Raw genomic sequence first — 27326 nt, forward strand, 5'->3', positions numbered from 1 at the left:
GGGACCCACTTTCCAGTGAAGGGGGTGTGATGGTTTCACTTTGCAAGATCATTTATGAAGATGAGAGAGAATTCATCAAGTCATCTAACCTTTAGAGACAACTCATCAACATTTTGAGTTCTCACAATAAATATAATGACAGAAATTATTACTTACTGGACTCTGCTTTGGTGGGTATTTTAAAAGTTTAGAAGAGAAACAAAGAAAGTTAGCATACATAACAAGCTTAAGGTCATGTAGCCAGTCATTGGAAGAGGTGGATATAAATACACTGTTTGATTTCAGAGCCTAGTCTCTCTATACTGTGGCACATTATTCCTCCACAATGTGATGCCATTGAGTCAGATGACACAGCACAGCCAGCTCGTCAGCAGCTGTTCAGACGTGAGCATGCGTCTACTTGGAGAGCCTTTTAACATTAAAGGGTATTAATAATTAGTTTTCTTAGATAAAACAACAGAAATGATTGCCTGTTGAGAGTGGAACTGATAATTTCTCTAAATCAAAATTCACTCTTAATAACTCAGTTCATTGAGTGACAGTTTCAGTGTCAGTACTATAGGTAAAAATCACGTTTATCCAAAAATTTCAATTAGATAAATGAGGGGGCTCTGGTAATTTCAATAGAAGGATGGTAGAGTAAAGTGAATTTGGGATAAGGCTGCTGATGTGAATTCCCAGGGCCAGACCCCCAATCAACCGTGTCATCCAGAATTTGACCACACACCTAAGAAGTTAGGGTTGATTTCTGAGTGCAACAGAAATGTAAGTGCACAAATGTATAAGTCTTGGTGAAGTATGGAAGATCACTTCTAAAGTAGGCAATTAAATGTGAGACTTGTCAATATATTAGAATGTGCAAAGAGGAGCGAGAAACACTGAGAAGCCAATGAAAGTGATGGAAAGATAAAGACTGCTGAGGTCATTTAACGCAGGGACAAATGTTCCCCCAAGCACCCCTATTCTAAAGTGCAGTATAATGTTTACACATATAATTATGACACATACGAGATAGCTCTCCCACTCCCTCCAGTAGTATGCTTAGAGATGTGTGCAATGTAAGCATGCTTTATTTTAATGCATGTATATAAGTATTAAGAATTAAAGAATGAACTTCTGTCATCTTAGAAATACAATTTAGAACGTTCTCCCTTTGTACCGGTGTATATAAAGGAACCGCCCTGTTTAGTTTTCACAGCATTGTTTAAAAAGACTAAAGAAGCAACAGAACATGCCCTCCACACATGCCACTGCCTGAATTCTCATCACGTCATTCAAGAATTTCTTTTTCTTTTTTTTTTTTTCCAATTTCAGAGGAGGCAGACTAAGGCCCTTAGACATAGTAGCCAAGCTAAAAAGTATGTGAAAAAGTATAATAAATGCCTATGTAGGTAAACGTCAATGCTAAATATAGGTCATATAGGACCAAGCACTTTTTCCCAGAAACCTGAATTCACAGCACATGAAGTAACAATGAAAATAAAGCGGTGCTGCAGTGGCTTTAGACTTGAGTGGCTCCCAGTTGACTGGATTGGTTTTCCAGGCCCCTTCAGTGATCTAACTTTTCTTTTATGTTTCAGGATACTGATCAATAGAGACTCCCTCCCTTAACTAAGTCTCACAAGGTGAAAAAAAAGTCACTAAATTAATATTTATTTTGCAACATAAAAGAGCCAGTGCTATCTTCAAACAGTATAATTAATTGGGATTAATTTCATGTGCAAATTTTGTCATTGCAGGTGTTGATGGAGTAATACATCAAAGGACTTCACCTCTGTAAAAATCAATGCTAACATAACCTTGATTACTGTTCTTGTGGATGTCACATGCAGCACTCATCAGTCATAGTTTGTAGCAAACATCTTAGAGAACAAATGTAATTTGCTTTTTTTATTGGCATTTTTCAAGATGAGAGATAATATGCATTCATGGGGCAAGCAATTCGCTGAAAGGACACGGTGTCTGAGGGGAAGCAAAGGAGGCAGGGTGGGTGCATGTGGGAACAGCTGAGAAGAAAATTACAAGGGGGTGGAAAACATTCCTCACATTGATATGGAAACCACCAGTTCTGTTTGGGGAATATAGACTTCCCAGGATGCTTGCAGAAAAGCCAGAGAGCTTCAGTTCTATAAAAAAACAACATTTTGTAGTACCCAAAGGGGGAAAAAATAACCTAACTTTATGGTAACAGACCTTGTATAATTCTTATCCCTATTTCTCGTAAGTAACGTAGACCATCCACTATATCAGTTAGGACCCCAATGGTGGAGCAAGTGGAAGGGAAACTCAGTTGGGCTAACCTTAAGCTGACATTTCATGATTCACTGGGTAGAAAAAATTATCATTGCAATGCCATTTTCCAGATGTGTGCATCTGGAATTTTCTCTCTTAAGTAGCTGTCATTTCAGCCTTTCTGTCATTTCTCAACATTAAGAGAATTATCAATACTAAACCTATCACGTTAGCTAATCAATTAGCATGTATTAAACACCTATTGGTGTACAAATTATATAAAAATTAATTATTACTTATCTTGTAATAACCTTTAATGAAAATGAATATGAAAATGAATATATGCATATATATGCATAATTGGGACCTTGTGCTGTACACCAGAAATTGACACATTGTAACTGACGGTACTTCAATTAAAAACAAAATAAACAAATAAAATAAAATTAGTAACCATTATGGAGGAAACCTGGTGCAGAGACCTGACATATGCAAGGTGGTATATGACTGATTTCATTTTAAAGAAAATTAAGGATTTCAATTCAAAGACAAACTGTTGCAGCCTGAAACTGATAGATATGATTTCACAGATCTTAAGTTGCACTCCGTAGAAGAGAAGATTTCCATGAGCAGGGAAGAATTGAGGCCAGGGGGTAGAGCTGTACGTACAGGCATATCAGAAAAAGGATGAACAAAAACCAAACCTTAGAGATGAGAATGAAGTTGTTCTGTCCTGAGCATCTTCTTTTCCATTCTTCTCATTCCATGTGTTTTCAGATAATTTGAAATTTAGAAGGCCAAGTTTCTAATTTTAGCACTAGACGCGTGCTAAAATTGCATGTTATAAAAAGCAAATGCTTTGGAGAAAGCAATCATATTAAATGTCTTTAACAACAGAGTCTTAAATGCCTTTTGATTTTTACTTTAGTCACCCATAATGGAGGCAGCAAAAACGCAGTGACATTTGCAGCCGTCACCTTCTAAGTCGTCTTCCTCCATCCCAAACTATTCCTGTCTCATCCCAGACATACATGAAATGAACTCCTGGTTCTATAACCTCAGTTTTGCCTCAGAATTGTGTTTGGGTGTGATCTTTCCAGTATTAAAACTTAGCCTTCTGCTTTGAGTTTATGCTCGGCTAGTCCCCCTGGCTCTTCCATTATTTCAAAATCACTCACTGTCTCTTAGGGTTATAAATGTAGCAGGAAAAGCAGTTTCTCCCTTGCCCAGTTGTGGATACCTGGTTTCTCCATAACACCCTGAAACTTTGCATTTGCAGCTCTGCATGGTGATTAACTTCTGGGAGTGTGTAAATCTAGGAAAATCAGATTTAAACTATTATCTGGTCAATAAATAAGTAAACCTAATTGCCATCCCCCCCACACACACAAAACAAAAACAAAAACAACAACACAAACTACTACCTGGACCACTATATCGACATCCAGATATAAACACGACTTTGTCGTGAAATTTCTCAGGTATCTGTGACCACGAAACCCCTTAAATGAGAGAGACTCGGCGCACACAATTATCCTCAGGGCAAAACAGCCTCAAATGCCAAAAGCAGTCTTCTGGATTTCAATATTCCCTGGGATCTTGGTCTAAAAATTTCTTACTATTTGTTGGTTCTTTGGTAACTTTGAGATTTTTCTTCAGAAGAAAATCATTAGTCCACCTTTTTTTTTCTTTTTTCAGTTGTATTCAGCAGCATGATAGATATAAACCAGTATTTATCACCAATCACATTAATACATCAACTAATTCAATTACAGGACAAAGAATGCCAGGAAAAAACCTAGGTGTTTGTAAGACACACATTTGATAGCAACACTTCAACAGGAAGACAAAGAGTCTAAAGTTGTTTGTGTTAACTATCACGGTCTCAAAAATTAAGACAAAACTTAATAAAAACATACAAGGCATAATCAAATCCCCATTCATAGTGAGAAATTTGAACATAGGTTTCAGAGTCACATATATGAAGACTACAAACATTAAATAAGAATGTGGAAGGTAATATCTATATAACTGTTCAAACAGAGGGAACACAGCTTCCATAAAACACATTACACATCCTCCAGTACACAAGACGTATTTACAAAAGATGATTACATACAAGTCTAGCAACATTCTTGACAAATTTCAAGTGACCAGCTGGCCCCAAAAGCAAACAAGCCAGAAATAAAAAAAATGAGAAGTCGTACTGAACAAAAATATATACTATGTATTTAAAATTAAGTACTATGCTTTTAAATAACTCATGGGACACTAAATAAATCACAAGGGAAAGTAGGAAATATCTTGAACTTAACGACAACTGTCTGCAGCCTTAACTGTTTATATGTAAAAGAAACTGAAACATAAATCAAGCATCCGTGAAGTTTGAAAAACAAAAGCAAAATAAATCTAACAAGATAGAATGAAAGAAATAATAAGCATAAAAACAGAGATCAGGGGAAAAAACACTCCTTCTCTAACAACAATGTTAAAAGTGTATTCTTTGAAACCAGTGTTAAAATTAGTAACCTTTTCAATGATCTGATCCAAGAACACGAATAAGTATTATCAGACATGTAAAAGGTGATGTGATTATATGTCTAACAGATAAATAAAATAATTAGAGGATGCATACAGTAGTGGTATAACTCTAAGAGAAAATAATTAATAGAAATAAAAATGATCTCTACTTTGAAGGGACGGGGGAGTGGGGCACGGGCTTGTTACTGGGTAGTCATTGAGGGGCTTGTGGAGTGTTGACAACTCTGCCTTTCTTTGACCTACTTAAATAGCTACTTGCTTCACAGGAAGTTGTTAATCAGTACCTTTATGAGTTATGTCAGTATGTACTATATTTCACAATAAAACAATATATTTTTGAAATGCCTTAATCTTATAACCTAGCATGGATAACTATGTATATCTGGGGACAAATGACTGGGAGGCAGACATTCAAATACTTTATGAAAGATTTATACATTCATCAACCTGCTGACACTTGTATCGCTGACTAATGGATACACTTGGAACAAGTGTACTTAATTAGACTTTCCACTTCTTGTTTCCATGCTATAACTTGTCAGAGACATCAATTATTTGTCTCCGAAGAAGTCCTGGTAACAAGGTTGGAAATGAATCTAACTGTTGTGCATACAGAAATTCAGGAATGAATGTGTGGATTTCTGCAGCCGTAACACCAAGTTGCTATTCAATCCCCATTTGCAAGTCGGCGTCCTCTAAGACCGGGTTGGTTTATATCACATCATTCAGGCTGGTCCTTAGCAAACTAATGCAGCAGAGAGTTACTGACACCCTCTGCTTCTTTTTTTTTTTTTTTTTTTTGCCCTCCTGACTTCCTCCAGTCCTGCCATATTTTTCATGGACTTGAGGCAACCAAGACAAAAGGAGATGACAGACAGTTTCACAATTTAGGGTGAAAGACCAAAGATCACAGTTTCCCACAGAAGTCTGCATATTCAAAGAAGCCAGGAGAGAGCAGTCGTCAATGCAAAGATGGCTGTTTGGGGGGAAGAGTTTCCGGCACTTTGATCATTACTGGTCATATTTGGATGAGCTTCTGTTTCTCCTACAGAGGACCTAATTAATTAACCAAGCAACAGAAAGCTCGGAAAATTGATAGAATGCAGCTAGTTCAGGTTAAAGAATTCTTGTTGTTTCATAGGCTTGTGATTCTGAAAAGATGGGCTTTATATTAGGAATAGGAACATCATTATTCTATGTGGAAAAATGAGAAGGGAAATAATGGCTAGTTAGGCAGTATTCTCTGTTCCTATGCTTTGTGTAGTAAGATGTATGCTTTTTCATGAAGCCGTTCCCCGGATGCTGCAGACCTCTCTCTTCCTGCAGTTCTATGACAATTTTTTTTAACCTTTAAAAACTCCTTAACACAGCTGATATTATTGTTTTATTGCAATGTTGTGTGTGTGCGCCTTCTTCACTTTTCTGCTGTTGCATATTTAAGTCTTCCTATGCATTTAGGTTTAAACCTTATTATGTATCCCATATTTTAATTTTTTCTAGCCATCTGTTGTCTTTGACTAATCACAATGTTTTAACCGTTTCTTTTTAAACATGGGAAGTTATAGAAATGTCTTTACAAATATACACTAGTCCAACTTCTCCTGCAATTGGAAAAAAAAATCTGGGGACAAATATTCTGATGATAGAATAACACGAGTCATCTCCATGCATATCCACTTAATCTCATCTTTCTTTCTTAAATTTCCAACATTACCACCTATGCAGGACCTCACAGATCTCCTTTGAAAGTTTAGCCCAAAAAGGAGCAGCATTTGGTAACTATATTCCATTAAATATTTTTCAAAAATGAAAACCCAAAGGAAGCACAAATTCTGGCTTCTGTAGTTCCAGAAAGAGTAGAAATGTTTTATTAGATCAAAAACTACTAAATCCAACTGTCCTAGACTCAAATGAGGCAGAAGCATCATATTGATAACTTAACTAAACTTCCTAGTGCTCATTAAACCAGATGACATTTGTTTATCAATGATTGCACTCAACAGTGTCAGCTATTAATATCTAGCAGATATTTTAAGAAGATACTTTCTACTCTTCACAGCAACCTCGATTTTACAGATGAAGGGATATTTTCAAAGGAGTTAAATATAACTTTCTGAAAGTCACATATCTGGCAAGTGACAGAGACAGAAGAATTCCGTCCCAGGTGGGATTGACAGCAACATTCATGTGATTTTCACAAACCAGACTTTCCATCTTTTATTCCTAATCTCACATGGTAGACTACCTGTCAGTTCTCTTTTATATAAATACAAATCCTAAAATCCCTTATTCTGACTTAATTTCCCAGAAACTCCAGCCCCCTCACTTAATCTGAGGTTCTTATCTAAGAAACCCTTTTAGAAGCCAAATGATTTCCCCATAATAATTGGCAACACTGAAGCCCAGTGAGCAATCTGGCACTTAAACACATAGTGTAGAGGCACCCAGTCAACTTTGGGTCTTTTCCTGAAAACTTGTCATGGCAGTTCCTTTCCCTGAACTGCAAAATGTATAACCATGTAGTTAGAAAAATTTAAAAAAAAAAGCAGTGAATTTACATCCAGTAGGAAACAGAGGACATATTTGATGTATGTGTGTTTGGTGGGATGGTAGCTGGTAGCTACGGAGATCTGGGCGGAGGGGTTGCCTCCCAGGCATACACTAGAGGTACCACCTCCCTGCTCTCTGCCACACTTATTCTGATTTCTTGACAGAAGTGAGTTGGCCATTTAGAGTAAAGACAGATGGAGCATAGTTTTTAGCAAATTAGCTTTTGCTGACTTTTTTTCTCATGGATATGAGACTTCAGTAATTCTCCTACCTTTATTTTGTCCTGCCAGAACAAACTGAAAAAAAAAAATCTACCATATGATCCAGCAATTCCACTGCTGGGTATATATCTAGAAAAAAAAATGAAAACAGTGATTTGAAAAGATGTATGCACCCCTATTTCATAGCAGCACTATTTTAAAAAAGCCAAGGTATGGAAGGAAACAACCAAGCTGACCATCAACAAGTGATTCGTTTAAGATGTGATATACATACCCATGCATAATGGAATATTACTCAGCCATAAAAAAGAATGCAACATGGATGGGCTTAGCGAATACCATACTCAGGGAAGTAAGTCAGAGAAAGACAAATATTATATAATTCAATTATATGTTAAATCTAAAAATTAATGCAAATGAATCTATATACAAAACAGAAACTGACTCATAGACATAGAAGACAAACTTACGGTTATCAAAAAGGGGGGGAGGAATAAAATAAGAATATGGGATTAGCAGATACAAAGTACTACAAATAAAATAGATAAGCAGCAAGGGTTTACTGTGTAGCACAGAGAACTGCATTCAATACTTTGTAATAACCTATAATGGAAAATAATCTGAAATATATATATATATATATATATACACACACATATATACATAACTGAATCACTTTGTGATACGCCTGAAACTAACACAATATTGTAAATCAACTATAATAAAATTCTTGATGTATTGATATGTCACTGACTTTCTATACTGTGGACAACATTACTCTTTAGGGAGTCCCTGGACTAACTGACTAGGCAATTCTGTTAAATTAAATATTTACAAACATCGGCCTCCCTTGGCTCTTGAACAAAACCCTGAGTCAGCAGAGACCGCACAGAGAGGGTTAAAGGCATTTATTAGAATAATTATTGTATTTGCTTGAGAAAAACCTAAATGGGCATGGATTTTTCGGTGATACATGTATAGCTCCCGTCAGTTACTTTCTGTACCTTGAAACTATGCTCTTTGCATAAAGATTTGTGATTATAATACCCTCTTGGTAGATTCAGCTTACCATCAGGTTATACCTCTATTTCTCATACCACTCTCTGCTTTAGACATGATTTTGTATGTTACTCATGTTCTTACTTTATTATTATTCACCAGCATTTTTGGTTACTATGTATTTGTCATATCTAAATTAAATATAGATAAATATATTAATCTTTTCATCCTCCTCCGTTTGGAGATGAGACCTTAGATTTCTGCACTCCCTACCTGGTCCCTTTCTCTTTTTTGTGATTGATGTCCCCACATCGAATCTTCCCCAATGGATAGGTCTAAGCAAGTTATAGTAACTCCTTTCTCACCTCCAGGTCTAGGGATGGATACGTGCTTTAATCTCGGTCAAGAAATCATGAGGGAAGGGACTCCTTTCCTTGCTACATTTTTTTTTTTGATAAGCAGTCTGAGAATAGACCGTTTATTCCTCTGAGACTGGTTGTTCCTTGGTATCATTCGGGGAACTACTACAGTTAATTTATGGCTCCAAGGTTAGCTTGCAGTCAAGTTCAGGTTGCACCTGAGGTCAAAGCAGTATGTTGGGCCCTTGTTAATATCAGTTAGTTGTAATTTACTAACCTAGAGCCAACTGGACCTCCTCATCTCTGTTAGTCATTTTTTTTAAACAATTTAAGCCATTTCAGGTTTCTGTTTCTTGGAAGCCAAATGCATCCAAAATATATAAGTATTATTTTTGTTTTGTTCTCTATCTAACTCTCTCTTTTTCAATAGGGAATACCTGTTTAGATTTCCCAAAAGGTTTTACCAATGTCTTTGGATCAAAAGGGAAAATACAAAAGCAATAATCTGAAGTTCAATCTTTATTAGATCTTCAGGGAAGGTCTGCGTATGGTAAACCCCTTCTGTCTTTGCCTGAGAATGTTTTTATTTCTCTTCACTCCTAAGTGATAGGAGTGAAGCTCCTATACAATTCTAGATTGGCAATGATTTTCTCTAAGTTTCTTGAAAATATTATTGTATTTTCTTGCATTTATTGTTGCTGTTGAGAAAGTCTAGGGTCAGTATAATTGTTAGCCCTGGTAGTTACTTTTCTTATTAAATCTTCTTTGGTTACATTTGATACATTCTCTTTGCCTTTGGTGGTTCCTAATTCCATCATTATGTGTTTGGATGTTGATTTATTCTTATTTATGCTTCTTAAGACACAGAGATTCTCTGGTGTTGAATACTTTGAGCTTTTTTCAAATCTGGAAAATCCCCGGCCGTTATCCTTTAAGCACTGCATTTTCCATTTTTTTGTCCTTTAAAATTCATTAAAGTTAACTTGGTCCTTTTTATTCCATTCTCTATGTCTCTTAATTTCGTCCTCATATATTCATTCTCTTTATTTTTCTGAGATGCATCGTGAATAACTTCCTCAAATCTATCTTCTAATGTATATGTCTTGCTTCATGTATGTGTAATCAACTTATTTAATACAACTATTATTTCAAAAATTGTTTATATTTGTATATGGCAATTTTTCAAGTATGACATTCATTTCTTTTCATTGTATGCTCTACTTTAGTGTTGCTTTCCGAGTGTCCATTTCCCCCTTTTGTGAGTACTTATTGATACCTTATTGTGATTTGTAAATGCTGATGGCTGTGTCAGCTTTAATGGGTACGGTGTTCTATGAAGACCCATGTCTGTCCTTGGGAAGCACTTTAAGGTGCGTATCTTTATTTCTCACTCTGGAGACTCGCAGGTTCCGTTAAACTGGGCCAGACTTCTTATTAATTTCGCATGGTAAGCTTTTTGCTACAGGTGAGTATTATGAGTTCAGATCTCCCCACCCCCCTGCCTTTCGCATGGAGCAGGTTTGAATTTCTAATTCCAAATGCATGAACCTGCTCCTAGTCACAGCCCTGGGCATCCGGTTTCCAGCTTACCCGTGGCCGGGGAATAGAGTCTCTCACGACTGATTTAATAAGCATGAATCTGTCTATACTTATTTCCTTAGTGATTTCCTCTTGTCAAATGGCTTTAGCTATTATCTATAGGCTGATGATTTCTAAATTTGCGTCTTTAACCCAGACATGTCCTATCAAATCCAGACTCATATATCGAACACTATTTGATAGCTACTTAGCTTTTTAAGAGACATCTCAACCATAGCATATCTCATGACTGAGTTCTAATTGTTCTGGAAAAACAAACAAAAAAAATGCAATCCCCAAAATCTTCCTCATCTCAGTTAACGACCTCAACCTTCCAGTACCGAAACAAACATGACTGTTCTCTAACCATCTCACACATTTACGACCTGCAAGGAAATCCTGATGACTTCACCTTAGAATAATATCCAAGCTATGACCTATTTTTTCACCTCTGATATCACCTGTCTGGTCCAACCCACCGTCATCGCCTGCTTGGGTGAGATGCATAGCCTCAGAATTCAACTTCCCACTTTTACCCCTACCTCCCTTTAAAGTACCCATATGATCTGGCTGCTCATTAGCAATACTCTTATGACCTAATTTTCTTATATTTTACCACTCTGTTTTAAGCACAACAGTCACCTTACTGTTCTTGAATTTTTCTAGGAGTCCCCTGCTTTTGTGACTGTGGCTTCCACTGCCTGGGCACACACGTGGGAATGCCTTTCAAGACTTGCCTCAAGCCTCCTCGAAGTCATTTTTTTGGTAAAGACGTCTCAAATGACTCCACTTAGCCTCGCAGAAATCATCATATTCTTTTTATCTCTTATCTGTTTTTTTCACTTCTGCTTCCCCTCCCCTCCATGACTAGAATATAAGCTTCATAGGGGCACAAAACCAGGATTTCTTTTTAATTTCTTTCTTCTTTTTTATCTCTACACTACCAGCGCCTAGCACACAATGACCCTTAATCACTGTTTGTTCAAGGAATAACTAAAAACAAAACAACCAAACAAAAACAATTGCCTGCAGACATTTGCAGAAAGCTCTTTATTACCATTTTGATATTTCCTATTATTCCCTATTTAAAAAAAAAATACATCAATCTAAACTTATGCGGTATAGTAAAGATTCAAGTTGTTAAAAAAAAAAGGCTTCTTTAGGTCAAGGACAGAGGTTTTTTGTTTTTTGTTTTTTGTTTTTTTCTCAGTAACCAAACATTTTGGTATGCCTACTATGTGAAAGAAGCATCTTTCTCTTTTGTAAATAAATTTTTAAAAAGAACTTTTATTTCCACAGAGCATCAAGCCTAGAAAATGCTTTCTTAACCAGCTTGAAATCAATTACTTTACGCTCTTGGTGTTTGAACTAGTGCTCATTTTCAAAAGCCGGGGTAAAGTTGTTGAAGACTTGGGAGTGGGATTTCGCAAAACGAATGTTTGCGTCACGTGCACAACCAAAACAGATGACATGAATCAGCAGGGGATAAATGAGATTCCAAAATCAGCAGATAACTTCATTTTAGCATTCAGTCTGCTTCTGCATTAGCGACATGAACAACATCCAATTTATTTTTTCAACATTGCACAACAGCATCAGATACACATTCCAGCGTTCGCTGTGTTTCTATCTGTGTTCACATCTGAACCTGGAACTATTCCATACCTTATTGCATTTCTTCTGAATACATTCAGCTTGGGGATTTCATGGTGAGCAAAGAGCTCTCAGAACATAAGTTGCAATATGGTGCTTTTAGCAATTCAACATATTCATTCGTTGGAACTCCCATCTTTTTGCATTGATTTCCCCACCAACATGTGCATATACATCAACACATTTACATAAAGCATTCAAAGAACAGACACGTAGGTTTGTGGTTTCTCCCAAGAACTTTGTAAAGTTGCCAGTAGGGCATCTTTCTCTGTTGGTCAAATGTCCTTTTCAGTGTTATAAAGCATGGGATGTTTCAGAGCTTCAAGGAGTCTGCTGGAAGTGCGTCCTCTTCAGCTACATCCCTACTGTCGGGCTGAGGGGCAAATCAAATTGACCTGTCAAGGAAGAGGAAATGTTCATGACTGAATTATTTTATTCAAACTAAAGCATGTATTTGTTGTTTGTTTGTTTTCAAAGAATTGTTGGGTTCTCATAGCTGAATTTGTTTTCCAGGGAAAACTTACCTTCCTCGTCACATGACTACAACAGTGAAATACAGAGACAATCTCTTTATGCCACAGGGTTCAAAAAATTGAACACCGGATTTTTTTAAAGTTTAGTTCCTAGTTGATGTAAACAAAGCCACATTTAAGTTAGTGAGGTACAGGTAGAGAGCCAAAAAGCCAGGAATGTCTATATTTTTTCCTCACTCCAACCCACACAATGCCTCACCCTCAGCTTCTCTTTCGGCTAAAAGCTCACCTGAGCAGTAGATTATTTTTTCTTCTACAGTCCTTAATTCAGAGCTCTGCTCTGTTCCTCCTGGTCCAAGGCCAAAGCCTTCTTGCCAGCCCTTTGTCAATGCTCAGTTCAGTCCCACTGACTTTCAGATCCTTATCTCTTATCTCTGTGTCCTGTTCAAGGTCATTGACAGCCTTGCAGAGTGATTATAGATTTTTATTTAGTCTTTAGGTTTCTTCTAAACTAAAGTTGCCGGGTGTGTTGGTGGAGAGGAGCGATGAGGATTTCTTATAAAATTAAATTGTCTATTTTTTCCTGAAAAGTCAGGAAATTTGACAGCTCCTAGGACAAAATTCACTACTCATTCACTCTTTCATTCAAAAATCATTGCTGAATAAAAATCACTCTTGATTTTTATAAGCAGTATGCTGGACTTGAAGAATGTAAGTCTTTGTTTCTAAGCTTTATTGCAAAAAGGGAGACTGTGATTTAGTTGAAGTGAGTAGACACAGAAACACATAACTCTTTAAAAGAGGTCCTCTAGGGAAACAGGAAAAGGAGCACCTTACTGTGCCTGGGGTAGATGAATAGATAATTTTATAAGATCTAGGTCTTAAAAAATGAGTGTGACTTCACCAAATGTCTTAGAGGGTAAAGTCATTGTCAGCAAAGAAAGAGTAAGCTGGATGGCCGTGCCTAACGTTTTAGTATAGTGGAATGAGGGAAAAAACACCATTGTTAATCTGCTAAAATGAAAATTATTGAAAGCAATAGTCTTGTGTATTTTCACAACACAGTAATTGACTGGGATGGAATGGGGACCAGTCTGGGCCTGGCAGAGCATGTAATAAAACACACCTACATTTACTAAACACACCATCTGAACTGAGGTAGAATTTGTAGGCACTGCAACATGGACACCATTTTTATTCATCCTATCAGTCTTATTGGGGTTAAAGAACTCACGATATTGTAGGAATCTTTTGGTGAATGGAAGGTCTTCTAGGGTGAATAAAAGGTCACCTCTCAAGTTCTTGAATAAAACATATAAAATTTGGTCTGGGAAAATTATGGCCTTAATTAATATTTTTCTCTCATATCAATTATGACCCATTGTATACAGAAATTAATTTTTCAAACAGGCACGTATGTACAATACACAATAACACACATATTTTTTTTCTTTTACAAAATGTATTCTACATAAGTTTCATAGATTCATCTGTGATGGTTAATTTAATTATATTTAAAGTGAAAACCACCAACAATTTTTTTGTTAACTGAGCTTTTTTAAACAATTCTTGAAACCACATTGATCGTATTCCTTTGCTTTAATTATTTTTTGATTTGTAAGCTCAAGAGAGAAATATTATTAGCTAAACTAAAATATGCACGAATTTATTCTAGAAGTCTTTTCTCCATGTCTTCAAGATAAGGAATTTTGGTTCTTAGACCTCTGAATATTCTTCTTTCGGAAGTTAAAATGTTACTGAAATAATTATTACAGCTCAAAAATACAGGTGGACCAGAGGATGTGTAAGTGACCATTTGAAGAAGGACCTGCTTTATTTATTGTCGTTTGACAACCATTCAGCACATTCTCCTCTCAACCTTGGCAAATAGAGAGGTCCAGTGAAGAACCAGCCTGAAATGAATATGGCATTTACACATGCTTATCTTGACAGAAAAAATTGTTCAAATGCACCTGCTAGATTTGGACATCTATTCAGAATCATTAAAAAAAAAAAGTGGAAAATCCCATTTAGTGTGAATCCTTCTGAGAATCTATAATCCTGTCATAAAATTGTGCCTGGAGGATTAGCAGCATCCTTTAGTGAGACAACCTGGGGCTGATGTTTGAGGGAGTTTGTGAGATTCAAACAAAACCACACATACCCGGAACATTTTTCTAAATTTCACCATCACTTCAGTCATGCATGTGGAGAACCAACTGTGAAACTCCACTTCAGGATTCTTTTCTGTTCAGATGCTCAGCGGACACCTGTGAACAGCTCTGTCTGCCCTTCTAGAAGTCATGATAGGAACGTTCCTCCCCACAATGTGATGACCTCCGTCAGCTGAAAAATGTGAAAGTCCGTGTGTGACACATATGTGTAGTCACCATTGGAGGCATTGTTATCTTCTGGTTTCCTCTCATTTCTTTTTTTTTTCCCCCCAAAAATAAAAATCTTCATAATTTGATATTGCTTCAAGTCCCTCACATTAGGATTTACTTTGTAATGTTCAAGGAAGGAGAAAATGAGGGACATTGAATCTTCACTAATGAGACTTCAGGGAAATTTGCTGATGGGTTTCTGAGAAGGCTTTATGCTCTAATTTTTAAAAAAGAAATGGATGAAGGGAAATATATCTTTATTATGATTCTGAATCCAGCTATATAAGAATGTGCTGGTTCAGATTTGCCAAATTTTAATTAATTCATTTATTTTGGGGGGTAGACAAAGTTTATTCTAGGAAGAGCAACTCATGGAGAGATAAAGCTGTTTTAAAATTGACATGTATGTAGTGCTCATTGTTTCCAAAAAGAGTTTAGAATTTTAGCTTTCTAACCTTACATAGTTATCAAAGGAATAAAGCCAACCATAAAATACGAATCAACAGAATGCGGTAATCCAATCATAAAGGATGGTCAAATGTGCTTACACATATTCAAGAAATTAATCAACAAGTTCTAAATAATAAGCAATTCATCTGTGCCCTTTTTTTTTAGGTTCTACATATAAGTGGTATCATATTTGCCAATGATTTTAGCATCATGAGTTGCGGACCTAAGAGCCAAACTGCCAAGTTCAAGATGATGGAACAGAGAGGGGAAAGGAAGGATGGGAGACCTATAATGATGATGTTGGATTTCTAGCAAGATTTCATCAATCTTGAGAATCCCTAATTCCAGGCTTCTTAATAGATGAGAGGCTAAAGTTTTCTCATTTGAAGCTGCTCTTAAATTTTGAAGCTAAATTAAACTAATATATATATATATATATATATATATATATACATATATATAAAAATATATCTTTTATCTCAACATAATGGCTGCCTTGGCAGTGGTTCTGCCTTGGTAATTCCACCTGACAGGGGTGGCTAGACAGGTAAAGGGATCTCTTTGTAACAGGGATGGCAAACTTTCACTGCCAAAGGGTGAGTAGTGACAGTTATGAGCCACAAGTTTTCTGCCACAACAGTTAAACTCTTTATGGTGGGAAAACAGCTATGGAAAATTTGTATCATACTTGTAAATAAAGTTTCATCAGAATACAAGCACACATGAGTGTGACTGCATGCTGATGGAACTTTATTTACAAGTCTGATATGGGCGAGGCCATCGCTTGGTAACATCTTCTCTGTAACACCTGCTTTGAGAGTGTAGTAGGGACCCACAATATTTTACCTAGGAGGAAAATTATTGAAGCTGTTTCAGGAAATATAGCTATAAAATAAACCCTAACAGGGTTGGTTTTATTTGTTTGTTTTTTTGTTTTATCAGTAATGCAAGAGCCTGATTTAAGCTTTGATTGCTGTAGTCAGTCATCCATTTCAAAGAGGCACCCACTTCAGAGATCTGAAATAAACACATTGCCAACCACATGACTAGACAAGGAGCGTTCCCCAGCTGAGACCCCTTTGTTTCAGGGGTGTTGGAAAATTTTAATAACAGACCACATGGGCTACTTGCTTTTCTCTTGCCATGCTTTAAATTCCCCACTCTTAAGTTTTAAATTCACTGATAAACAGTGGGCTTGGAAAAAAAAAAGTGAGCCTGTGAAACCCTAGGCCCCCACCCTTGACCCCAATAAAAGCAGAACCCCAAGCTCACACGCTGTCTCTCTACCCGTGACCTCCTTGCGCGGCCCCAGGTGCGCTGTGTGATTTCTCGGCCTTGCAAGTAATAAACCTTTATTTTTTCAAAGTTCCCTGATAGTTGTTGCTGAAGTACATCTTGCAAACATAACAAGAACCACAACGGCCGGTCCAACCACAGCGTGGGTTATTAAGAGTCCAAGACCACACAAAACAGTAGCAGCGATGCTCAGTACTGTTCATAATGTAAACCGACCATGAGACACGCCCTAGGGTTGCAAAGGGTGACTGTGCCTGGGCACGCAGGAGGACCAAATCCTCACTCTACCAGGGAGAAACGAGGCGGGGCAGAGCATCTGTGGGGCAAGACACTGCCTGCTCAAGGGTCAGGATTTTCTCCATGGGGATAAACATGAGAGCTGCCAATGGTAATTCTTAATAATGTTGAAAAATAAACGATTAATAAGTGATTATTTATTTACTTATTAACTAAGAAAATAGCAAATACTGATGTCAAATGTCCCGTTTCTTAGCAAAAATCCTGCTGTAAGACAAGAGTTGAGACTCTCAAATTTCTACCATATTCCTTAGAAGAACTTCAGTTATAGTTTTTGCTATTCATTCAGTAGCTCTATAAATATTTCAACAATGCAGACTTCATATATCATTTACCTTAATTTTTGATTGTTTTCAACTCTGTCCTCCAGCTAATTAATTGGGAGTTTGAGATTTGCAGATACTAACTAATGTATAAAAAATAAACAACAAGTTTATACTGTATAGCACAGGGAATTAGATTCAATATCTTGTAACAAGTTGTGGTGAAAGAGAATATGAAAGCAAATATATGTATGTTCCTATATGACTGAAGCATTGCGTTGAGCATCAGAAATTAACACGTTGTAAACTGACTGTATGTCAATAAAAATATGTTAAAAAAAAAGAAGACTGAGAAACGCTATGTGTGATGCATCACATCCTCTTTAAAGGTCTTTGTGCAGCTGATTGACTCGTTTCAAATTTTTGCCTAAATTATTGCAAGACCTCAGAAGTGTAGCATTCATTTAGAAGCCATACCCATGCTTCCAGCAGCTTCTGACATGTTCTAGTCAGTGGAACTAAATTAAATATACAGATATTTATATCTGGGTCTTATTCAATATACAGATCAGAGTATGGGTCCTATTCAATTATGAAGGACTTTGCACAATTCACTTTTATACAGTTTTCCATGTGCAACCAAGAAAGAAACCAGACATTCACATGCATAGAAGTAACAAAGTATGAACAAGCAGATTTTAAGGCATGCAACAGCCCGGCGAGGGTTACAGAGAGCTGTGTTGGGAGAACTTTTGTCCAAAGGAGGTTCCCACAGAGACAAAGGAAGAGGACACGTAAATTAACACAGGTTCTCGGAAACCTTAAGTACGTCTAAGCAAGCGTCAGTCAGGAGCTCGATCTGAGGAGGGCTCCCACTTGTGAAGTGAATGAGCTGAGAGAAGCATGGCGCTATTCCTTATTTTTCCAAAGCAAGGCGACTCTTCTGCTGACGGATTAAAAAAAAAATGGCATGCTCAGCTCTTTCTCTGTTTTCATCTTTGCAGCCCTCTTGGCACCACACTCCAGAATGGACAAATTAAAATGGTTTGTGTCTACTCTCCTCGGAGAGGTTTGATTGTGGAGAGAGAGTTGAGGAGGCTTAAAACTTGATGCCTTTTTGAAGCCTAATAGTTGTGCTGGTGTAATCAATCCTAATAGGTAACATTTGGGATGCATGTGCGGCTCTCCCAGGCCCCGTTTTCACAGTAAGAGAGGAAAGGCGGGGCATCGTTGCTGGTCTACATGGGAACACGAAGGGGGCGGGGCTTACAATCAGGAGCCGCGCATGCTCTGTCTCACAGCCAGAAGCTCCTCCCCCTCCCCCTGAGTGGGAATAGGAAATGGAAGAAAACTTAACAAGGTTGCAAGTTAGAAAATGTAGTGGATTAACACAAAAATGAAGTTGCCAATCTATTCTGCAGCAACATGGGTGGGGTCAGTCCAGATAGTCTGATACCCGTGGGATCAAAGAGCCTTGAAGGGAGAACCGCTCACTGGAGAAGTATGACCAATTGTCTTCAAGTGGAAAGAACTGAGGCTCCCAGCAAGATTGTGTTGTCACGAAATTATCTATGTGAGCTTAGATCTAATGGCTTTGGTCCTCACACTCCTCTTCTGCAAGATGCAAACCAAGTGCAAGAGCATCTGGGGAACTTTGCTCCCTAAAGTTCCCACATTTTAGGCACACCATCCTTGAAGATTTTCAAGACCCTTTGATTTTTTTTCAAAGCTTCCTTTTTATTTTTGAATTTAAACTTTTATATTTTGAGATATGTGTAGGGTAATCTTCAGTTGTAACAAATAACAGAGAAATCTTGTATACCCTTTACCCAGTACCCCCATGGTGACATCCTCCATTGTCACAGTACAACAGCAAACCCAGAAATTGACATTGATACATTCCTTCAAAGTTGTTCAGATTTTACCAGTTTCACATGCATTCCTGTGTGTGTGTGTGTTTGTGTGTGTGTGTGTGTGTGTACTTAGCTCTATGCAATTTTAATCACGTATGTAGACTCACATAACACTACCATGGTCAAAATGCAGACCATTTCCATCTACAAGAATTTTTCTGTTATCCTTTCATAGCCTTCCTCACCTTCCTCACTCCTTTCTTCTTTAACCCTTAGCTGCTATTAGCCATTCTCCATTCTCTATAATTTGTCATTTCACGAATGTCAAAAGATGCAATCCTATGCTGAATAATCCTTTAGAATGAGCTTTTTAATTTCAGCATGAATACCTTGAGTCTCATCCAAGTTGTTTGTAACCATATTTAAATATATATATATTTCTGTGTAGTACCTCATGGCAGGGATAAACCAATTGCTTAATCATTTCCCCAGCAAGAGACATTTGGGTAATTTCCATTGTGTGGTTATATAAGAATAAAGCTTCTATAAATATTTGTATCCAGGCTTTTTTTCTTGAACATGTCTATTTCTCTGGAATCAATGGTTAAGTGTAGAACTGTTTGGTCATGTGGTAACTGCATGTTTAGCTTCATAAAAAATGTCAAGTGCCAGCAAGAAACTGGTTAAAACTCAACAGCCACGACTGCTTGGTAGCAGAAAGGACTTAACTGGACACGATCCGATGCTCATTGTGTTATAATTAACATTGCGGTTTAGCCTCCCCACTCCAGTGAGCTGTCCTGTGTACACCACGGGTAAGGACACGCACAAAGGGGCCAAACATGACTAAGCGTTCCAGGGACAAGAGCTGTCAATCAATCAAGAGACCTCTTCTAAGCAAGGGTATAAGAGAAAGAGGAGACAAAACCCACCATTTTCCCTCCCTGGGATCAGCCTGCCTCGCATTCTCGGAACAGTCCCTTCCCTTTATTTAAATAAACCTTTTAAAATCTTTTGCTACACAACACACCGTCATCCGACTCTAAACTTGTCCTTCAGGTGTGACAAAATTCAGGGTCTACTTTACTTATTTATTTATTTATTTTTAGGGAAAGGAGGGGGACAACCTCCCAAGTTTGGGGGACGTGTGCATCACTGCAGGGCCATGCCTGGCCAAGCAGTGAGATAGCTCTGCAGGCCACCCTGCCTGTTATTCCCAGAAGGGCCTGGGGAAGGGATGGCACTGATGGTGAAATAGTTTAAGGCTGTCTTGTGGGTTCCTCTTTAAACCCCAAGCTTGCTGGGTATAAAAGAACAGAAAGGAAACAGGCCTTGGAGGCAGCAGTGAACAGATTCTTTACTGTCGGATTATACACCATCAACCACCCACTGTGGTGACCAGCCTCCTGCTCAGGGCCCTCCTTCTAGGGGCGGTTAATACAAACAAAAATAATTCTCTACAAAACGAAGTTTCCAGTCCTCCAGACCCTCCTTCCTAACTCCCTCCCCCAGACAGTGAGCTCCTTGGTCACCAGGCCTCTCCCAAGGCCTGGGGTCTGGTGGGTGGCAAAAGAAAACAAAGAAAGAATATAAAAGAGAATCAAGTCAGCGACTAGAGTTGTAGGCAACTGGAATTCCGGGTCCCCTGGCTGATTGAGGGCCAGGGACAGGCGCAGCGGGTGTCTGCAACAGTCGTGTGTGTGTGTGTGTGTGTGTGTGTGTGTGTGTGTGTGTGTGTGTGTGTGTGTGTGTGTGTGTGTCAGGAGGCAGGACCTGGGGGTGTTGGGGTGACACCTCTGTCTCATCGCCAGCAAAAAAAAAAAAAAAAAAAAAGAAAAAGAAAAGAGAAAAGAAAAAATAAAGAAAAGAGGTGATGGGTAATACGAAAGAACAACTAAAACCAAAATCCAAAATCGCAGGGCGCTGGGGCCAGGGCCCCACAGCGCCCCAGCTGCAGTGCCGGGCAGGGGACAGGTGCCACTTGGGATGTTTGGGGCGGGAGGAGGGCGGGAGGACTCTGCTGAGTAGCACCTGGGAGCAGCTCAGGCCGCACCCTTCTCGCCGACTGGCCTCGGACGCCGACCCCGGGCCCCCCCGCCCCCCCCCATCCGCCGGCTCCCTGGGCGCGGGGCGAGGCGGGGCGCGGCGGGGCGCGCGGACTCGGCCACCCGGCGGCCGCGGGTCCTCCGGCGGGCTCAGCAGTCCAGGCGGGCGGCCAGCCCCAGCAGCAGCAGGCAGCCGAGCAGGGTGGCGGGGCGCGGCGCGGCCCCCGGCGCGCGGTCGCAGTCCAGGCCGCCGCCGTCGTCCGCGGGGTCGCAGCGGGGCTCCTCGCAGCGCACGCCGGTGTAGCCGCGCGGGCAGGCGCAGCGCTGGTTCTGCACGCAGGTGCCGCCGTTCTGGGAGAGCAGCTGGTCGTCGTCGCACACGTTGGCTGCGGGGCGGAGGGGCAGTTAACGCGGAGGGCGGCCCGGTCCAGCCCCCACGCTGGAGCTTCTGCGACTCGGACGTCGCGGCCTGGCCCAGGGGGTGCTGGAGGCTCAGGGCCCACTTGGTAAGAAGCGTACCTGCGTGGATGGTATCAAAGGCCAGGCGAGACCTGGCCCCCGCCTCCCTCCCGTCGGAGCCCTGGCTCTCCCCTCCCCGGGGCACTGGCCTTGGAGAGGTACTTCGGCTGCACCAGCTCTCCGGCCTCCAGAGCTTTGCACGTGCTCTTCCATGTGCCAGGGGCGCCCTTCCACCCTCTCCCGTGGCTCACCTTGGGTCTCCGCCACCCAGCATTTCTTTGGACAGCCTCCCCTCCTCCCCGCAAACTCTCTGACTTCCCGGAGCCTTCAGTCAACTCTAGCCAACCCCCAACTCCGCTTTTGCCTCCAACCCCTTCAAGGACCGACTCCCCACCAGGTCGCCCCAGGCCCCGCCCACCTGGCCCCGCCCACCAGCAGACCCTGCCTTTGCCGGCGTCAGTCCCCGCCACCCCGGGGCCCCACGGCAGCCGGCCCCGCCTGCGGGGGCGGCGCGCACTCACGGTAGCAGCCCTGGCGCCAGTAGTGCGTGGGGAGGCAGTCGTCGCACTTGGGCCCCGCCGCGCCCTCGCGGCACTCGCAGAAGCCTGTCTCGTTGCACCGGTCATGCAAGGAGCCGATCTGGTTGCAGTTACACTCTGGACGGACACGTGTAGTGCGCGATCAGGGCGACTTAGGCCCCGTTCGCTCGGACCCACCCTGCCCGACCCCGCCACCCTCCCAGCCGGATCTCCGCGCTCCCGGCTGGACGGCGGGTGGGGGTCTGCCAGGGTGTCTACATCTGGAGGGAAGACTACTTTCATTCCGTCACACCCACTGACTCCCTTGCCCTCTCTGGCCCTGGCATTGTGTGGCCCCCGCCAGCCCCCTCCCCTCCCTGGACCTCCGTCTCCGCGTCTGTAACCGGACGGGGCACTGCTCCCTCTCACCTCTAAAGAGCTGTGACTGACAGGTGGGAGGAGCCTCGTCGGAGGCCACCGGGCAGCTCTCCTGGGGGCTGTGGTTGTGCGCGTGTGGGGGGGGGCGGGTAATCGGCCACCATAGCTCAGTGCTGGGCCTGGGGGTGGAGGCAGACAGGCAAGGAGAAAGGAGGGGGCTGGGGGGTGAGTGGTGCCTCTAATCGGATCCAGAGTCCCCGCCCTGTCCCCGCAGCTGGCCAGTGTGACAGGCCAGTGCAGTTCCGTTGGGATCACTTTAGAGGTGATGGAATTATCTGAAGGCTGCTGCCGTAATTCAGCCTGACAGCTGCAGGTTCGTGGGCAGCCCCCCTGCGCACAGCCAGAGCTGCCCGGGGCGCTGGGGAACAGGCAGTGGGTTCCCAAGTGGGCAGGACACCTTAAGGCCGAGAACTGGCCTCTACTGGAGACAGCCTTCTAGGCTAGCGGGTATTGGTGTGGGCCATGAGTTTGTCCTCTTGGGATGGTCTGTCCCTCCCCTGCCCTGGGCCCAGGACCCATGTAGATTTCTTTCTTTACCCCAAAAGCCAGTCCTGGAACAGTTTGAAGAAAGCAGACCATTTTCCTACTGAGGGTGGAGGGCAGCTTTATGAGCTGGGCTCTGCTTATCAAGCATGAGAAAAACTTCATTTAAAGAAAGGCTTCAGTCACAAAAAGGGAATTAAAAGCCTTTGATCTGCTCCACCTTCAGGTTTTGCAAACAGGGGAACAGAGCCAGGAAGAGAGTTGCCCAAAGGCACACAGCAAGGCAAGCCCTACAACCAGTGTTCGACTCTAACTAGTGGATCTGAAACTCCAGGGTCTGCAGGGAGGACTGCATGGGGAGGTTATCATTAGAGCCGGTTCTGGAAGCTTCTGTCTTTAGAGATGCCCAGCTGGAGGGGGCCCTGGGATTGGGATTTCCACAGCCGCCCCAGGGGACTCTTGAGGCAGGGGTCTCCACGCCCCATCTCACACCGCTCTTGCACCAGGTGCCCGTCCCACGCACTCTCGCGCTGCGCCCCCGCATCCCGGTCGGCGGCTCACCGATGCACACGTTCTCGTCGTGCAGCTCGGCGGAGCCGTTGCGGTAGTAGCCCAGACGGCAGTGCTGGCAGTGCTGGCCCCGCGTGTTGTGCTTGCAGCTGACACAGGTCACCACGTTGAGGAAGCCGATGTAGCTGCAGCGGTTGGAGTGGCCGTAGCACTCGCAGTCTGGGCCGGCCGAGCGTGGGAAACACCCCGGGTCAGCGAGCAGAAGGAGTCTGTGCCTTCCTGCTGCCCCTTCCCCCATGCACTCCGGACATTTGGGCACTGGGAAAGGAAGGACCCACCCGGGACAAGCAGGGGGCGGGACCCTGTTCGGGCAGCTGCCTTGGGCCTGCTAGCTTTGAGCCTGATCAAGAACCAGTGCAGGCGCCGCCCACTAATTTCCACCTGGCCCTGTGGGTAGGGGACCAGGGAGGGCCCGTGGGCAGCACCTGCTAAAGGCCTGGCCAGGTGCCAGGGGAAAGTGCCCTTTGAAGGGATGCCCGCAGGATTCTGGGGTGATTAGAAGTGATTCATGCAGGGAGAATGGGTCATGATGCCAGACTGTGAGCTCAGGGAGGGCGGTGCCTGGGTTCATGGTGTTCACCACGTTATCCCAGTGTCAATGAAGGAGAGACACATGCGTGAATGCTGGACAAGATGGAAAGGGCCAGGAGCTTCCTCCCCATGCTGCTTTGGAAGACGGTTGGAAGGAAAGCATCCACCTGGAGGACCCTGTCTTATTAGCCTGAGCAGTTCTGCAAATTTGATTGGCATCAGAGGGCCTGCTCTTGTAGGAGCCCGAGAGTGAGCACTGCCTTAAGGTTTGTGCCCTGAGCATCTCCTGCTAGTTTTGGACCAGTTTCTAACTCTCACTGGAGGTACACGGCTCCATGCCGAGGACAACCATCTCCCAGCCATACTGCTGTCTCCTCTAGCCCTACACCTGCTCCAGGGACTGACTTGAGCAAGGCCCCCAGAGGTTGGAGTTAGCTCCTATGACTTTATCAAGGGGCGGGATTTGGGGAGAAGGGTCACCTTCCCTGCCACAAGAAGGGGGGCCATCCCTTGGTGTCCCTCTTCAGGGGCTCAACACCCTTGAACAAGAAAGCTGATGTAGCTCCCCTTGAACAAGGAAGGATGACAGCCACCCTCTGTGAAACACCGTGTTTAGCTCTAGAGGACCCAACCTCCCCTTTGTGACGGGGGAAGGAGGGACTGACAAGGTGTCAAGGCCAAGGGCACGGAGGACCTTGGAGAAATGAGCCTCGGGGATGTGCCCAGGAGGAGGTGGTGGGCATTCCCACACCATGGCCTTCTGGACCCGTCCCCTGCACCTTGTCCTTCCAGAGACAGAAAGTGAGGCACCCTCCAGGTGTCCCAAGGAGTAGTGTTGGTGACCCCTCTGTCCCACAAATCTTGCTTCAACCAAGACAAGCCCCAGGCCACACCTCCCAGGGGAGCCAGGACATGCTATTTCTGGAAGTTGCTCTCCCCGCCCTGTGCCTGCCCACTGTGCTTCTGACTCACACCTGCTCCCAGCTCCCTTGGGGAGGGAGGCCTGGAGGGGAGAGAGCTCGGTTTCACCTTGACCCAGCTCTCAGGGAGGGTTTTCTGAGCCAGGCACCGGTCCTTGTCCTGCATCGTGTCTTTTCCCCAGTGGGAGTCAGGAAAGAGGTGCTGGAGGAGGGCCGATTCGCCCTGGGTCCTTCCTCTTACCTTGGAATTCTTCAATAGGCATCACTTGAGGAGATTTGGGCCTGAGCTGGAAGAGTTTGGAGACCTTGGCAAGGGCAGGGGCAGCAGCGGAGGTACCCGCGGCTTGGAGTGATGAGAAACAAGCTCTTTTATCAGCCATGGTCCAGCTGCCCAGGGCGGGGTGCTGTCTGGGCCCAGGTAAAGCCCAGCAAAGGCTCCCTGGGTGCCCTGGGCAAGCTCTGGGGCAGCTTTGTTACCTGCTCAGATTTGAGATGCCACAGCATGCAAAACCAGGCTGGCATTTGGTCCCCCCTCAGAGACCATCTACATATCCAGCTGGATTAATCCTCCAAACTACTTCTCTAACTCCCCTCGTATTAAGCTAAATACTTTGCTGAAGCTGGAACACTCTTTGACTGGTTGGAAACATCTCTTTGCACCCCCTTCTGCTCTTGTTCTCCCCTGTCTTCTCCAAACTCCTGTGAGCATCAAGTCCAAAGTCTGAACCTGGCATTCAAGATTCTGGCATCTCCCTTTCTTCCTGAAACAATCTCCCTGCTCCAGCCAAAGCGAGCCCTTTTCCGTCCATAGATCCACCACCCACAGGTTCTGTCCAGCCACGAGCACAGACTGCCCTGCCTCCCACTACCCAGAATCTCAGCCCTGTGTTTGGGGGGGATCACGCCAGGTCCTGGGAGCACCATCGCCTTGGCTTCCCCCTGGAGGCTGTGGTGCCCTAGTCGGTCCAGAGCTGGGAAGGGTCAGCCCTGGCCTACTCTTTCTGACTCCGCCACCGTCACTGGGGAGGATGCTCAGACTCAGAGGCCTCCAGGTGCCTGGGAACTGGACCCTCACCAATTGTGGGACTGGCTCTGGAACGGCTTGCCAGCAGGGGGCGCTCAAAGCTCTGCTCCCTGTCCACAGCTGGCACTGGAGGAGAACTGGAAGTGTGGGCGGGGTTGCTGCCCAAGCTGGGGATTAGGGCCTAACGTCCAGGGAACTCTGAGCTGGGACTGGGGACAGCTTCCCTTCTTGGAGACTCAGGCAGGCCCTGTGTGCTTCCTGCGCATGTCCCCCATGGCCATAGGCGAGCCCATGCACCCATGAGTGGAGAGTGCGGCTCTGGGCTTGGTCTCAGTGCCTTCCACGACCCCTCCTTGCATCCCGCTTTGTCAGGCCATTGCTCACTGCCATGCTGCCGCCAAGCCTTTGTCCCAGCTGGTCCTGCTTCCTGGAACACGCTGCCCTCTCCCTTCATCCACTCAGAGCCACCCCACCGCAGAGCCCTCTGACCCTCTCTGAGGTCCACGCGGCCCAGGTGTCCTGTGAACACGGTGGCTGGAGAGAGGGGATTACTGTTACCAAGGCAGAGTCTCCGCTTGGCTTGGGAGCCCCCAGGGGGTGTTGGATTAGAAGCGGTTTGTGGTGAGGTCACCCCCGCTCTCTCTAAACCGCAGAGTTGGGGTGGAGGCGGGTAGAGCCCCGACGCCCCTCCCCTCAGCACCCTCTGGCCCCTCCCCCCGAGCCCCCACCGCGTGCCCCTGCTACCTCCAAGACCAGGAACTTGCCCCCATACCTTCTGCACTGGACGACCCCTGGGGCCAGGGGGTGCTCTCCCAGAGGGGAGCAGCGGTGGCTGGCCTGACCCTCTCTTGGGGGAAAGAAGAGAAGAAGCCAGGTTATCCGAGGGGCTGAGGCGGGGCTGTCCTGGGGACCCACTGAGGCATCACCCACTACAGGCCCCTCACAGGCAGCAGCACTATAAGAAGCAGCTCTGTCTACACTAGCCACGCAGAGCTGGGTTCAAATCTACGGGAGAGGCAGCGTCTACACTACCGTACCCTGTGAAGGGCACATGGAATCCAGATGGAAGGGGGCCCCATGCCCGAGAATCCGCACACTTTGGGCAGTCCTATCTTCAGCGGAACACCTGATTCTTGGAGCTCTTCCTCCCTCCCCATGTAACCCCTTGTCAGACTGAAGGGCAGAGTGT

The 27326-nt window shown here is 43.4% G+C and overlaps 1 protein-coding gene across 1 annotated transcript in view; it reads right to left on the bottom strand.

Moving 5' to 3' along the window:
• Positions 1–19980: 19980 nt before the first annotated feature.
• The window catches only part of LOC140688917 (netrin-G2-like), a 41100-nt gene continuing 33754 nt past the window's right edge, over positions 19981–27326 (bottom strand). The window contains exons 5-7 of the mRNA XM_072948889.1: positions 23654–23821; positions 22175–22309; positions 19981–21580 (exon numbers count right to left, since the gene is read on the bottom strand). Of these exons, the coding sequence (XP_072804990.1) occupies positions 21345–21580; positions 22175–22309; positions 23654–23821 (539 nt within the window). The 3' untranslated portion in view covers positions 19981–21344. The remainder of the gene's footprint in view (positions 21581–22174; positions 22310–23653; positions 23822–27326) is intronic.

Source organism: Vicugna pacos, chromosome 24, assembly GCF_048564905.1.
Source record: "Vicugna pacos chromosome 24, VicPac4, whole genome shotgun sequence".
Lineage (NCBI taxonomy): Eukaryota > Metazoa > Chordata > Mammalia > Artiodactyla > Camelidae > Vicugna > Vicugna pacos.